Source organism: Thunnus maccoyii, chromosome 6, assembly GCF_910596095.1.
Source record: "Thunnus maccoyii chromosome 6, fThuMac1.1, whole genome shotgun sequence".
In the NCBI taxonomy this organism is placed as follows: Eukaryota; Metazoa; Chordata; class Actinopteri; order Scombriformes; family Scombridae; genus Thunnus; species Thunnus maccoyii.
The window spans coordinates 20,089,971-20,106,251 of NC_056538.1; the positions used below are offsets into that span (position 1 = coordinate 20,089,971).

Consider the following 16,281-nt stretch of genomic DNA (forward strand, 5'->3'; position numbering starts at 1 on the left):
AGTCGCCCCCCCGCCTGGAAAACACCAATCACATCGAGGAGCAAATGAGTTCAGCCAATGGTGTTACGATACGAACAAAAAGGGGCGGTGAAACTAGTAGATTGACACGAGTGATAACCAATCATCAGACAGGAGTAAAGGCGACCGTTGAAGTGACCACACAGAGGCGCTATCCTCCAGTCTAAACCATGGATCATGCCATGGATGTATATTATATATAATAATATATAATTAATACTATATAATATATAATTATATATTTTTTTTGTACTAATACATCTACGGTCTAAACAATGAAGACTGAAAAACGTTTATTTTTAAGAGGAATATTGTAGCCTAATAAAAGAGGATTCAACCGGATAGGTTACCTATCGCTTAGAAGTTAATGACTCTGTAATAACCAACATATATCTGTTCAACTCAGCCTAATGAGTAAATCTGGTCTACAACAGCCAATTTTACACATTGATTTAAAGGAAAGGTCCACAATTTTAAGTCTTTAAGTCTTAAGTCTGTCTTAAAACAATAGTCAGGTGCACAAATGAACACTGAAATAGGTTTTTCTTGCTGTAATTATTCCTCCTGTTCATACTGATCATTAGAAGATCCCATCATAACGCACTTACAATGTAAATGATGGAGGCAAAGGACTGTAAATGTGGCAGATATCCAAATGATATGACTAATTCAGACTGCTGAAGGCTCATATTAGCTTCAGATAAACGTTTAAATGGCTTTTTGCACAAAATGCCTGTGTGGACACACTGTGGATTTTGGGCCCCATCAGCACATTTGAAAGGGATCTTTAAATAGCTAGTATGAACAGGAAGAATGATTAGAGCGAGGAAAACTTCTTTCAGTGTTCATTTGGGCACCTGACTGTTGTTTTAAGACAGACTTTAAAAATTGTGAACTTATCCTTTAATGTATAGACTAACATATTGTGTGTTCTGGATATTAAACCACATTGCTGCAGCTTGAAAGCAATTTGTGAGAGACTAAAATCTGTTTGATCTGTCATTATACTCCATTAGTAAATTCTCAGAGAACATCTTATTTTGTCCTGCTGCAATTTTGATAGAAATTTTCAGAAATTAGAAAACTATCCAAAAACAAGCCTAATCTTTAATCACGGACTTGCTACAGTAAACTTCCTCAAGCACAGAGAGCAGACTAGAGCATGTATGGGCAGAAAAGAGAAGATCAAAGACAGTTGAGGGCTACAACTAAACACCGGTCAGGAGGGGGGTCGAGAAAAGCCTGCAGCCCGACAGCGAAGATTACATTCCTATGGTTGTTGATGGAGATGGAGGTCTGCAAACCTGCCTGGCCTCATTCACACCTCATCTGCAGGTCACACTCATGTATGTGTGGTACACATTTACTGTATTATATTATAAAGAACATGCTAATATCTGTCATGTCTGCCAATATCTGAGGTTCAGTCACCTTTCAGTTTAGAGCATTATAACAGAAAAAAAAATCAAGGTAAGTCATTCATTTTCTGAACATCACAGTTCAATATAGACTCTTTACTTCAACGTGTTAATCCCTTGGCAGCCTTAATAGACAAAATAATAAGCACCTTTAATAAGCACAGCGCATATCTGTCGCTAATATTTCCGCGTTGTCACCTCAAATTATACCTGCTGTCTTAGTGTAGCCTTAATTATGTGTTTACTGAGAGTATTTGCATTGGGAAACCACCCCAGACAAATAAAACCACAGGATCCGGTTGGAAAACTGGGATGACAACAAGTCCCACCTGAACAAACATGGAGAGACTGTGTTGTTGATGTCTAACTCATTACACATTATAAATAGTGTTTGTTGTGGGAATATGTATCAGAAGCTATTTCTGAAAGCTATTTCTCAAATTCTTACAGGGATTGTCAGAGTTAAAACTTGTCCCTGATATGAAATTTAAAGTTTTTACAGTCCAAGACTTAAAAAGCTATCAGATCAACACCAGCAGTCAGAGCACATTTTCTGTACTGTGGTTGTATTTTACAAGAATCTAGAAATTTGCCATTAAAAAGGAACCATATGTGTTGTTGATGGTGCAGTTATTTTCAGAGTAGTAGTGTGTGATTGTTTTGTTGTTGTTTTGTTATTGTTTTACCTATACTACAAACTCCTATAGGAAAAATGGCATTGTAGTCTTATCAATAGTTTTGAAAAGATGCAAAGAAATAAGTAAAAGTTCACATTCAAGGGGTTTATGACCAACCAGAACCAGATTATATAAACTGTATCAAACATAAAAGTAGACATTATGCAGAATTATCCTTTTCAAACTGATTATATACAATCACGGGCCACTTTATTAGGAACACCTGTGCAATCTAATACAATCCAATACAACAGCTCTGCCACAAAATTCTACATTTATGAAGCTTATACATTTTCAGTTTTTGTTGACATTGTCAGAAAGGGGTGCGTTATATTGAATGGTGTTCCTAATATTTTGTCCACCCCATTAACATACACGAGGGGGGCAAAATATTAGGGACATTTTTCACTATAATGCACTCCACTACACCACCACCCACTACGACCTCAATAATAAACATAAAGTAGAATCATCACCTTTCTGACACTGTGTTTCATCAATTGTGTTTTTGATGAATTAGGCTAGTGATGATTCATCCTCATGCATGAATCATACATCAACAATAGCCTAGTTTTACACATGATTCATGATGATGAAGATACAGAAAAGCAGAAATGCGTGTCAAAAATAGCATATAGTCAATGTTTTGGAAACCACCCTCAAAATTTCACAAATCATGTTTCCACGGAAGCTCATGTCTTATTATTATGAAACTCCCGCTGGCTCCCGTGTAGCTCGCATCCTGGGGGCAAACCATGCCCGGTTGATGTCTGTAAAAAAAGAGTTTCAAAAAGGTTTTCCACGTTGATTTATTTTCCTTGTATTGTAGAGATATTTTCTAACATGTCTATTGGTGCATCTGTTGTCTGAGCGGCATTAATTAAGTAACTTTTGACAAAGAGACCACATGAGGTTGGTAAAAGGGGCGTGACTGACTGACTGACTGCTGGTAGACTGCAGGCACATTCATGGTTTGGTCGGTTGGCGGAGAATGGGAGGGAGGGAGAGAGAGGAGGAGGAGGAACTACTGGAGGAAAAAAAGTTAAAGTAAAAATGGCTTCCTTGTCTTTGGAGTCTACAGAACAATCTGAGAACAGCCCAGAGGAGCCAGCGGCATCTGACTACAAAGACGAGAAAGATCCGGTCCAAGTTTCGGAACAATTACTCCAAAGTTTCCAGAAGTCGGCTCTGAGTTTTTCCACTGACCAAGTATCATGTCTGTGCGAGGCCCTTCTGCAGGCGGGCAATGTGGATCGCCTGTGGAGATTTCTATCCACCATACCTCCTTCGTCCGAGCTGCTACGTGGCAACGAGACCCTGCTGAAGGCCCAGGCACTGGTGGCTTTCCACCGGGAAGAATTCAAGGAGCTGTACGCCATCCTGGACAGCCACGACTTCCAGCCGTCTAACCACGGGTTCCTGCAGGACCTTTACCTGAAAGCCCGCTACAAGGAGGCGGAGAGGTCCCGGGGCCGCAGCCTGGGCGCCGTGGACAAGTACCGGCTCAGGAAGAAGTTCCCCCTGCCCAAAACGATCTGGGACGGAGAGGAGACCGTGTACTGCTTCAAAGAGAAGTCTCGCAACGCATTGAAGGAGTGCTACAAGAGCAACAGGTACCCGACTCCGGATGAGAAGAAAAACCTGGCCAAAGTCACCGGACTGTCCCTCACACAGGTCAGCAACTGGTTCAAGAACCGCAGGCAGAGGGACAGGACCCCGTCCGGGACCCAGAGCAAGAGGCAAGGCATCCCACCACCAACACTGCAGACACATTTCACACATTACACTCATTTCTAACTCTGGTTTGATAAGATTCAAAAGTCATAATCTGAGCAAAAGTTACCTTAAAGTTTCATTTGTTTATTTGAGACTTTATGTTGTGTTTCATAACAAATCACTCTGAATAATCACTGAAACTACCAGACCTAAACCTGAATGGTAAACAAGGCACTTACAGGCCAGCACAGCCTCCATAAAAAGTGTGCACACACTGCACTTCAAATTATCAAAACTAACAAAAGCAAAGTCCTGCATCCAGTAAAGAATAAGGACAGAGGAGCTGACTGCTGACAGCGGTGAAGCCACACAGGTCTGAGACCAAGAGCATGTTGCTTTGTTATGAAATGTGAGATCCAGGCCCCCACCATCAGGTTTCCTGAAACCCTGCACTGCTGCATGGGCCTGCAGAGCCGGGCTACCCGAGGTTAAAGCCTTATACCAGGGAAGGTGAGGGTGGGAGGAGGGACTCACAAAAAAAACAACTCCTAAATAGTTTTCACACAGACTAAAATCCCATCATGCAGAGTGTGTGTGTGTGTGTGTGTGTGTGTGTGTGTGTGTGTGTGTGTGTATGCAGAGCAGATTTATCTTATCAGACTTGAGGCTTTGTGGTGGTCTGGCAGCTCGTCAATCTTAATGCAGGAGCGGGCTGCTGTACTTTCTAACACACATTAACCAACAACAGGCCTAAACGAGTTTCTAGGAATCAGATCCAGCTTTGTCTTCCCGTCTGTACTGATAAACTGTAGCATGTGGTTGTTAAAGGGGGCCAGAAAAGGATGAGTAGGGTTAATAATAAATCAGAATGGTTGGTATCTTTGCCAGCATACCGCAAGTTAACCACTGAAAAATCTATTCAGCACACAGGCGAGCAAATAGAGATAGAGCTTGTATCATAATTTCAATCTACGCATGCAAAAATGTGTCGTTAGTAGAGAACTTTCCCCAGATGTTGCACATGAAATAGATGGTATTTTGAAAAAATGAATTGGCTCGGTTTCAAAGTTTATGTTTGTATTAAAATCGATAGCTGACTCTAATAATGAATGTTATTATGAAAATGTAACATCTGCAAATCTAGTATTACACAAACCACTTTAGTTGCCTGATAACATTTCTTTATTTATTGGTTCATTTATCAGGCAGTACACATAAACAATGCAAAAGTGTCAGAGTTGGTAAAATACACCTTTTCGTCAGTAGTCCCTTGAGAGATGTTACAAAGACGCCCTAAAAGAAACTATAAAAATAATATTTATCAAAACAATCATTAAGATATTAAACAGTTATTGAAATACTTCCTGAAGAAACAACTTGAGTGCCTTTTTAAAGTTCATTATTGTTTTTCATTTTGTTGCAAACCAGATGTTAATGTTTGATAAATTAGAGCTAAATCTCAGTTTAAAATATCATGGGAGAGAGACGTGTTGACCTACGTGGAGTCTGAAGTCACTGGGACTTAACTTTATTCAACACATTGAACACATATGGTATTTTTGGATTACTTTTTACTATTTTTGGAGAATGGGCTGCTTTGAGAAGATAAAAATCAGTTTATTTTGCAATTACTACAAAGTAACATGCCAATATATATACACACAGTGAAGCTTTCTCATTAAGGATTTCAAACTAAGCTGCTGTGATTGTGAGTTTAACAAATTCTCAGACAATAATGAAAGTCAAAAAATGGGTTTAGATACTGACATGCAAAATCCTGTGTTTAAAAGAACAGGAAGTCCTGTTCAAATGTATCATAATTCTCTTGATTTATGCCATGTAATTATTACTAAAGTCATAATTTATCTAAAAAAACATACTGCATAAAGACTAGAGCTGCAACAAACAATTATTTTCATTATCTGTTGATTATTTTCTCTATTAATCGATTAGTTGTTTGGTCTATAATATGTCCATAAATGGTGAAAAATGTTGATCAAAGCCCAAGGTGACGTCCTCAAATGTCTTCTGTTGTCCTGGCGAACAGTCCACAACCCAAAGATGTAGTTTACTATCATAGAAGACTTTAGAAACCAGAAAATATTCACATTTGAGAAGCTGGAAACACAGAAGTTTGACTTTTTTTTCTTTAAAAAAATGACTCTGAACGACTAATCTTTTATCAAAATAATTGCTGATTAATTTTCTGTCAATCGTCTAATCGTTGCAGCTCTAATAAAGACCCTTGACTAAAATCACAGAAATCAAAGGAATGGTTAAATGTGTTTTTATTTACAATCCTGTTACGTTCCATTTGTGCGAGGTTAAGCTCAAAGCATGCACACGATAAGAAAACTATAAAGGGGAAAAAGTAGCTTGTGTTAAATGTCAGCACTGAGGAGAATTTATTCCTGTGCCCAACCCTCTAAAACTACACACATCTGCCTTTTTTATTTGAATCCTTTTATTGTTCTTCTGTTTCAGTGAGTCTGATGGAAACCACAGCACTGAGGATGAGGCGAGCATGATGGACGACACCCCTGACAAACCGGAGGAGGCCGCTGGCTCCACGGCCTCCATCATCTCTCTCTCGGCAGTCTCCGGTAGCACAGGAGGTCAGCTCATCCTCAACGGCTCCAGTGGCTTCCTCACAGCCTCTCAACCATTACTACTCAATGGAAATTCCCTGATTTCTAGTACTGGAGCTGGTGTCATAATCAACGGGCTAAGCTTGGGCGATTGCCAGACAGTCACACTGAGTCCGGTTGCCAACTCTCCTTTGATACTGAACGGGGCTCAGGTAATAACCAAACCGAGTATCAGTGTGCAGCAGCAGCAGCAGCAGCAGCAACAAGCAGTTTCTGTGGCAGGTCAGGAGGTTTCAGCCATGGAGGCCAAGACACACAGTATTCCAGCAGTCGTTCTTAGCACGAACACCACGCCGGTCTCAAACCCTCCGTCAATCATCTCTCTTCCTATGCAAACTAAGACAGACGGTGGCAACGCTCTGGATTTCATCACTGTCCCTGAAGAATTGGTGACCAAATCAGAAGGCAGCAGCCAGACAATGTCTTCCTCTTCGTCATCTTTATCCCCTTCTTCGCCCACTCTGTCCTCCCCGACAAGCCTCCCTTCACTGGTTTTAACACAAAACGCCCAACGCCAGGAGTCCCTCACGCTCCCAGGATCCATGCCGTCAACAGGCATGGTCATCTCCAGCCCTGCCGTGTCTCTCCCCAGTCAGCAAGGGGAGTATGTCGTCTTTGCCACCGCTGGCTCCCAGTTAACCCCCTCTAGCACTGTGGTTTCCTCCAGCCACTCCACCCCTCAGGTCTTCTCTCTGCCCCAGGTTGTGCCTTCCATCCAGGGTATACCAGTATCCCAGCTGGTGCAGCACTCTTCAGGAGCCCAGGTTTCCCAGTGCCCTCAATTGGTCCCAGTATCCCCCCTCACCTCGGCGCCTCCTCCGTTCCAAAGCCCGCAGACAATGAACGCAAGTGACAGACTGGTGCAACAGCAGCAGGATGCTTCAACCACGCTGGCTGAAGGTGCCACAACCATAGTTTCTATCTCACAGCCTCCCAGTAATCAGCTCTCACAGCGAGTGACACACCAACTGGGAGACCAAAACATAAACTCCACACCCAGCAAAATCCAGGTGCCACAAGTTATTTCCATCTCTTCCCCTACTCAAGTGGTCCCAGTCCCACAGGGTAAAGGCACCACACCAGCACAGTTAGTCCCCCTCTCCATGCCTCAACTGGTTCCAGTCTCCTCCATCCAACCTTCCTCCACCATCTCCTTCCCCCAAGTGGTACCCGCCAGTCCCTCTCTCTCCATCCCCTCTGCTGGAGTGCCTTTACAGATCCTGACGTCAGCTCCTGCAGCCGGAGGGGTCACACAGGGTCCCCTCAGGATAAACCAGCTGAGGCCCATTCAGAGTGTGGGTCCCCCGACCAGTGTGGCCCCTGGTGTGCAGCTGCTCAACTCTGGGATCATTCAGCTCCCCTCTGCCTCTCCAGGTACACTGAATTCATTAGTTTGCAAATGTACAAAGTTTATGCCTCAGTGTTTATTTAATGATGCACGTTTTCAGTCTTTATATGGCAGTTATTGTATTGTTTAATTTAATGATTTATATTGAAGATACATGATACGACTTAGTATTACTACCAAGTATTTAATTACATGGATTAGCTGATGTTAAGGTGGCTAAAATAAATAGAAATAGCACACACTGAAAAAGAGTCTTTAAGGCTAATTTTCATCATGGATCAATCTAGCAATTATTTTCTTGATTATGTATTTGGTCTATAAAATGTCAATATGTCAATATAATGAAAAATGCCCAAAGTGATGTTTTCTTCATGTTTTGTCCCACAGTTCAAAACCTGCATATATTCATTCATCACGTAAAAAGCAGCAAATCCTCACAACTGAGACGCTGTTTTGTCTAAAAATATCTGAAACGATGAATCAATTGAAAAATATTTGCCAATTGATTTTTTTTTTTTTTTCAGTTGATTCATCGTTGTTGACTAATCGTTTCAGCTCTACAGTAACATGAATGTGTGCCGTTTAGACAGTAGGCTAATTCTACACATAACATTGTAACATAAGACACAAAAGAAGCTTTGCCTTAAAAACTAAAATAATATGTTCAGACATAAAACAACAGAACAGCCTCCACTGTGGAAAGTTGAGGAAAAGAACAGGTTGTTGGTGTAGAATAAAATGATATTCACACCATCAGTTGTCAAATCAAAATAATCACAATATCAAGACATATTAATGCCTGATTGACATCTGTAAAATAATTTGGTATATGTATGAGTAGTAAAGAGCTGACACTGCAATGAGGCAACACGTCATACTGTTTAAATGGTTTAAATGTTGTCTTAAACAGTCTTGATTGCCATAAATATATCGTTATCTCCGCTGTAGGGAACCTTCTCCTGGGTGGAAGTCCCTACCTGAGTGTCCAGCAAGGGAAGCTGATTTTGACCATCCCAGCAGGCATTCAACTCACCAGTTTGCCTCTGAAACCAGTCCCAGAGGCTTCACCCATCTCTGCCAATGGATTGAGTCCCGTCCTCACCCCCTCCACCCTCCCTGTAGCCTCCCAGCCTTCAACCACCTCAGGCCAAACCCCCAGCGGCCTTACAACGTCCCCCCTGAACTTCATCAGCTCATCTCCACCGTACTGTGCTGCAGAGACTGGGATTGCAACCAGCCAGACCCCCGCCGTCCCCTCCCCTCATCCGCTGGACCATTCAGTCGCCCCCACGACGCCGAACACTCTCACTCCAGAAAGCATGCTTGCCCTCAGCCCCATGTACAGCGGAGTGACGCCCAGCACCCAGCTGTCCCAGCCGGCCTGGAGCCCCGTGCCCCTCTCCACCTCGGCTAGTCTAACTCTGTTTGACGTCCGCGGGAAGGGGGACCTACCTGTAGACCCAGCTTTGTTAGGCCTACCTGGAGGAGAGTCGCTGCTTCTGGGAAGCCCTTCTCCGGAGCAGGATGTAGAAGCCAACTCACCACTAGGAAATCCTGAGGAGATGGACGGGGACTCCAAGATTCTGACTCAGCTCCAGTCTGTCCCTGTGGACGATGAGCTGGGCTTGTAGACTGTTTACCTTGCTGCTTGGCAACCCCACGTCGCTAAAAAACAATGAAACATACAGTAGATGAACGATTGCGCTGTTGTTTTTATTAGTGATCTAAAAGATTTTTATTCCACACTGTCAATCCTCTAAGACCAACATGTCTTCTGCAGTATGTTTAGGTTCTGACGTGTAGAACAACGATGCTCTCTCAGTGAGGCCTGATACCATCATGGCCTCAGCTGGCACTTTTAAAATGAATCCTCCGCAGCTCTATTTCACATGGATGGGCAGGGTTATACGGGATATTTACCTACTGGTTAAGCATCATATTAACTGGCATAGGGAATATTCCTCTGAGAAAAAGTTTTGACTAAATCCATACGTGCCTTATCTGCTTTATCAGATCCAGACAGGAGAACCAACATGGATTAGTGTGCTTGGCCCTCATCTTGGTTTCCTGGTTGCCCACTTTCTCAGCTCTTCTCTGCAGTTTTGTAGACTGCGGATGAAAATCAGCTGTACTTGGAAAAAGACGCCTGTTTTTTTTTTTTTTTTTCGTCGTTTTTGTTTGTTTTTTATGGCAGCCGTAGTTTGTTGTGGATCCACCACAATAGCTGTTCAACAGACTATTTGGGAAAGGCACAGATCTAGAAATAAATCTGATCCAGCGCGCAGTGGCGTTTGGTTTTCCTTTTCTTGTTCACAGACTGAATATAATATTCTAGCAACACTCCAGGAATAGGGTGTAGCATGTACTGAATCAACTTGGTTGAATTTTATGTGAAACCATAAATAAGTGATTCTCTTACATAGCTTCAAGGGCTATACAGCAGTATTTTATTACTACAAGTCTCTGAAGTCTGGGTGGAAATGTGCAGACTGTTTGCACCTACAAGTGAGAAAGCTGCCCTCCATTAATAAGAATATAACACAGGAAATACAGTTTTATACTCTATGCAATGCATGTTAAGTTCTTTATAGGACACTATGTGGCTGAGGCGAGAAGCCAGTACACTTGGGAGATGAAAGAAGCTTTAAAATACTGAGCTTTTAAATGAAGCATAGTAGTGCGTTACACTAAATCGATCGCTGTGATCCCACTAAATATTTTTTGACAATTGCATCCAAAATCTCAGTTTGCTGATATTGATAAGTGCCTTATATTAAAGCTTACAGGTTTGACGGTTTTGATTAAAATGATTTGAGTTTTTACATCATTTGACAATTTCTATATACCCGACCAAATTTTCTGGATTCATATGAACTTCTTTGAATCCCCATATTTCTGTGTCTGTTTGATCTTTAGTTAAATGTAACGTGACAGTTTTGGCTGCATGGTCACAGTTCAGTCTCCTATATTTGTATATTTTGCACATTTCATTCACACAATGTTTACGCTGCATCGCCGTGTCGTTATGACAGTGGTTGGACTCTATTCTGTTCAGAAATTTTCACTGTGGACCTGAGACCTTCATTGGAAGTTAATAACTCTCACCTGACATAACAGCTGAAAAGATAAATCGAAAACGGGATGCTGATCTTTCTGATTAAATCTGTTGTAAATTGATGGAATCGCTCCTTCAATTTAAACCTAAAACGCTCATCGTCGTATGAGTTTCCACTGTCATAACGCAGGTAGCGGTCAAACCTTTGGCCATTTATGGTACACAAAAATACACTTCAGTGGCGCATCTAGTTACAATAATGGCCTTTGTATTGTTATTAGTCTATTTGTTGTTTGTCTCTTTTGTACATTTAATCTATTTAAAGCATGTATCAATCAGTTTTCTAGTTTTAACTGAAAGAAAATGAGTCCTCGTGGAAAAACGCAGATAGGAAATGATATTCATTTTCACCTGGAAGGTCACGCTGTTGTGCAACCTGAGGTTTTAAATCTCAGACTGTAGGTATTCAGATCAATTTTGATGGCTGATAGGTCATTGAAGCTACATTTTGAAATAGGTCACCACATGTTAATGAAATTTTTCATTTTTGTTCCCAGTGGCCCTCGGAAAGATTATTAAATGGCTTGGACAAATCAAGTTTTTGTCTGAATTTTAAATTAGGGGTAAAGGGAAATGTGTCCTTGTATGTAAAATATGGTAGCCTGCGTTTGTTTTCTGTATGAGCCATTTCTTACCAAAGTATGTAGACATTGAAGCCTGTGTGGGCTTATGCACATTTGTACCCGTTTTGTTTTTAGGGTGGGATTTGTTTTTACTGTCCTACCTGACACGCAAAGTATATGACTCCAGATTTAACCAAAGATAATGTATTTTCATTGACTTTTTAAAGGTTTTGAAAGGGATAATTTGTGTTATTCAAGGTTTCTTTTTTTCTCCTTTTTTTGTATTAAAATGCATTCTATTTTTTATATTACATGATATTGTAATAAACGACATTTACAAAACTTTTCCGCGCATGTCATGATTCAGGGACTGTCTGTTTACAGGCTTCACATTTCTGAAATGTGAGTTATTGTTAGCACAAAAACTACTTGACAGAGGATTTTGCTTCTAATTTGGCAAGAAAATTTTATTCAAATGCTCCCCCCCCCCCCCCCACCCTGTGCAACCAAACCATCATGCTCTCTGACTGGCTGAACGCCAATACAACATCAAAGGTGTACGCGGTGTGTATGCATGTGTTTGTACAAGAGAAGGAAGGATGTATGGTGTGTTGTTTTAACCCCGATGGTCTCAGGTTACCTGTGACTCCATTCTGCCAGGGCATGATGAGTAGCGATAAACACACAAGCACGTTCACTTAGTTTTTGTTCATCCACAGACGAGCCACAGTGCTCCGCAGAGCCTCCAGCTCTCTGCTGCACCAACTTAAGAGAAGCTGTTAGAGGATATTTCCACGCAGCCTTTGGTTTAACTTTTATTTCAGGACTTTTGAGACCACCGCTCTTGTGTCCACAGCGATGATCTTCACAGCAGAGCAGGTGGCTTGTGTGTGCGAGGTCCTCCTGCAGAGCGGTTGCATGGATCGTCTCGCTGGCTTCCTCCGCACTCTTCCTCCTCCTTCCCTCTCCGCCTCCTCCTCCTGCCCTGGGGAGCTGGAGAGTGTGCTGAAGGCTAAAGCCGCAGTGGCCTTTCACCAGGGGTGCTTCACTGACCTCTACACCCTGCTAGAGGGCTTCCCCTTTTCCCCACGCAGCCACCCGCTCCTGCAGCAGCTCTGGCTCCGAGCCCACTACATGGAGGCCGAGAAGCAGAGGGGCCGACCACTGGGTGCTGTGGGGAAGTATCGAGTCAGACGAAAGTTCCCTCTACCAAACACCATCTGGGATGGAGAGGAGACGAGCTACTGTTTCAAGGTAGAAAAAAATCTTTATGTGCTCTTATTTAACTTCCTGGTACATGACATAAAGTAAGAGACTTATGGTTGTGTCTTCAGGGTTTAACTGAGCCCCAAATTAATATGTTCATATGGAAGACTAAAAATACCAGTGGTGTAAAGTAACTGGCTACATTTACTTAAGTGCTGTACATACCTGTAAATACAGTTTTAACATACTTGTATTTTCTTTGAGTATTTCCATTTTATGCTGCTTTATACTTCTGCTTCACTGTATTTCAGAAGGAAATGTTGTACTTTTTACTCCACTACAGTTACTAGTTACTTTGCAGATTTGGATTATACATGCTAGTCGAATGATCATCCTCTAAAATATGATGTTGTTATAGATTAACATCAACTCAACAGTATAAAAAGTTGTCAAAATTTGCTCTACCTCCACTAGCTTCAACCAAAATACTGCTTAATAATATCATCATAATATTTCATTTTATTCACAACTGAGGGACTATTTTGAAAGAGATACTTAAAGTATTATTTGCTGATACTACTTCTGTGCTTCTATTGATTAAAAATTTGCAGGAATTTTACTTGAGCAATTTTACACTTGGATATCACTATATTTTTGCTTTTAAGCATCTGAGTATTTTCTTCCGCCATTGTAGGAATCCAAGTTACCGGTGGTGGAAGAAGTATTCAGAACCTTAATTTAAGTAAAAGTACCAGTTCAGTAATATAAAAATACTCCATTACAAGTAAAAGTCTTGAAATATCCTACTTGAGTAAAAGTAAATAAGTGTTAGCAGCAAAATGTACTTATTGCAGTAAAAGTAGTGGTTTGGTCCATCTGACTGCTATACTATTATATATGACATCATTATATTATTAATACTGAAGCATCAGTGTGTAAGCAGCATGTTACTGTCCAGTGGTTCCCAACCTATGTGTCGGGCCCCTCCAAAGGGTCACCAGATAAATCTGGGGTGGTGAGATGATTAATGAGAGAGGAAAAAAGAAAAAACAAAGTTCTGATGCATAAAGCTGTTTATCAGACTAAATGTCGGCCTATTTAGTTACTTTCCTCCTCTTCTCAAAACCCTCAGTTTACCTTAACTGAGGGTGTTGAGAGCTAGGCCTGTCTTATTTTTTTGGAAGAATTTGCATATGAATAACATATAGACTTGGCTTAAATTATTAAATTTATAAACAGGAAAAATCGCGGAGTATGCTCCGGGAGTGGTACCGTCGTAAACCTTATCCTTCCAGCTGGGAGAGGCGGGAGCTGGCAGCAGCCACCGGGCTGACAACCACTCAGGTCGGCAATTGGTTCAAGAATCGCAGGCAAAGGGACCGAAGCATGGGCGGTAGCAGGTCAGTCACGGGGGGCACTGTGTCATTTTAAAGGTGCAGTGTATAGGGTTTAGTGGCATCTAGCGGTGAGGTTGCAGATTGCAACAAACTGAGTACCCCTCACTACGGTGGCTGCAAAACTGGTGAAAAACATGAAAAGACCTCTCTGGAGTCAGTGTTTGGTTTGTCCATCCTGGACTACTGTAGAAACATGGCTGACTCTGTGGAAGAGGACCTGCTCCTTATGTAGATATAAAGGGCTCATTCTAAGGTAATGAAAACATGATTCTTATTTCTAGGTGATTAGACACAATTAAAACACATTAATGATTATATTCCATTTCTGACAAGTCTGTTGTTAGATGCCACTAAATTCTACACACTGCACCTTTAATGCAGCAAGTTAGGATAACCGCAGAGTGATACGGTGAATTCATTGTTTAGCCAATCAGAGCTGATTATCCACCGCAGCTCAACAGGGAAACACTGTCTGAGGAAACACAAAGAGGGAATTGTATAAAAAAAAGACTGTAAATGTAACAGATATCCACTTGATATGACTAACTCAGACTGCTGAGGCCTCATATAAGCTTCAGATAAACGTTTAAATACATTTTTGCACAAAATGACTGTGTGGACACACTGTGGATTGTGCATTGAAAGTGCATTTGAAGGGAATCTTTTAATAGCCAGTATGAACAGGAGGAATGATTACAGCGAGGAAAACCTCGTTCAGTGTTCATGTGGACACCTGACTGTTGTTTTAAGACAGACTTGAAACATTGTGGACCTGTCCTTTAAGTAAGGCTCTCTTTTAACGCCACATTACCATCTATAAAGCATATACATGAGAACTAGCTAAACTTCTAGTTCAACCTGCTCCAGCAGTAGTCTGAAGGTATAATTTTTTAACATTGTGTTCAAACACAGAGCATTCTTTGTCTACTTTTATTGTCTTTATATAGAATAACAGCGCCATCTTGTGATCAAATCAGGACATGATGCAAAATTTAAAGGATAGGTTCACAATTGTTCAAGTCTGTCTTAACACAATAGTGTTAAACAACAGTCAGGTGCCCAAATGAACATTGAAACAGGTTTTCCTCTCTGTAATCATTCCTTCTGTTCATACTGATCATTAGAGGATTCCCTCCATATGTGCTTTCAATGTAAGTGAAGTTTATTTGAAGATAATATGAGGCTTTAGTCAAATAAAGTGATATCTTTCCCAGTTAGTGTACTTTTTAGTAGAAATTTCCCTCTTTGTGTCTCGACAGACAGTGCTTTCCTGTTCAGAGGAGGGATAGTAACAAAAAGAGGGACTTCGGCACTGAAATGACTGTAACGTTGAAAGATATCTACTTGATTTGACTTATTTGGACAGCTGAAGCTGCATATTAGCTTCAAATAAACTACAAATACATCTTATACATAATACAAACTTCAAATACATTTTTGCAAAGGAGACTTGTGGATTTTGTCCCTCATCATTTACATTGTAAGTGCATTAAGGATCCTCTAATGACTGGTATGAACAGGAGGAACGATTACAGTGAGAAAAACATGTGTCAATGTTCGTTTGAGCACCTGACTGTCATTTTAAGACATACTTGGAGAAATTGTGACCATCCTTTAACAATGTGGTTCAACACATCATCAATACTGTGCACTTTGCTGATGCTCTTCATCTCCATCTTTCCAAAGAGCTGGCTCTGGAGGAACTTCAGGAGTCACTTCCTCTAACAATGACCTTTCACCTCCAGACAGCCCAAATCTCCAATACCGCTGCCCTCCACCTCTCTGTCACCCACCACCTCCTCTACGACACATGTGAAGGCCTCATCCAAGTCAGCACTTCTATTACTCGGTTGTTTCTTTTTGATTGTATTTGTTATTCTGTTTTTTTCCTTCTTGAATATAAAGTCAATTTTCTGGTTTCAGTAATTTTATTACCAAAACATGACTTAGCAGACATTACACCATGACTTAAACATGTACAGATATAAGCCATACAAGACAGACAGTAAAAGTAAGAATCATATGGTTTGATTCAATTCAACATACCGGCTCACAGATGTGCTGTAAAGCTCTGTGGTGATGTCCACGCTTTGGAAAAAAAAGACTCTCACTCATCCTAAAACACAATATTCCCACATGGCATCGGAACGTTTATACAGATAACGTTCTTAAACG

At 41.2% G+C, this 16,281-nt stretch overlaps 2 protein-coding genes across 3 annotated transcripts; both read left to right on the forward strand.

The window, feature by feature from the left end:
* The first annotated feature begins 2,889 nt into the window (after positions 1–2,889).
* Positions 2,890–11,829, forward strand: six5 (SIX homeobox 5). The gene is made up of 3 exons (XM_042415270.1): positions 2,890–3,852; positions 6,314–7,851; positions 8,774–11,829. The coding sequence occupies exons 1-3, from the start codon at positions 3,167–3,169 to the stop codon at positions 9,454–9,456; spliced, it is 2,907 nt and encodes a 968-aa protein (XP_042271204.1). The 5' UTR covers positions 2,890–3,166; the 3' UTR covers positions 9,457–11,829.
* Positions 11,830–12,023: 194 nt separating this feature from the next.
* On the forward strand, positions 12,024–16,020 carry six9 (SIX homeobox 9). 2 transcript variants are annotated; one of them, XM_042415276.1, is made up of 3 exons: positions 12,024–12,757; positions 13,949–14,109; positions 15,784–16,020. In XM_042415276.1, the coding sequence occupies exons 1-3, from the start codon at positions 12,362–12,364 to the stop codon at positions 15,920–15,922; spliced, it is 696 nt and encodes a 231-aa protein (XP_042271210.1). In that variant the 5' UTR covers positions 12,024–12,361; the 3' UTR covers positions 15,923–16,020. The 2 variants fall into 2 exon arrangements, with proteins under 2 accessions (XP_042271210.1, XP_042271211.1); XM_042415277.1 differs by having other exon boundaries at positions 15,793–16,020.
* The last annotated feature ends 261 nt before the right edge of the window (positions 16,021–16,281 follow it).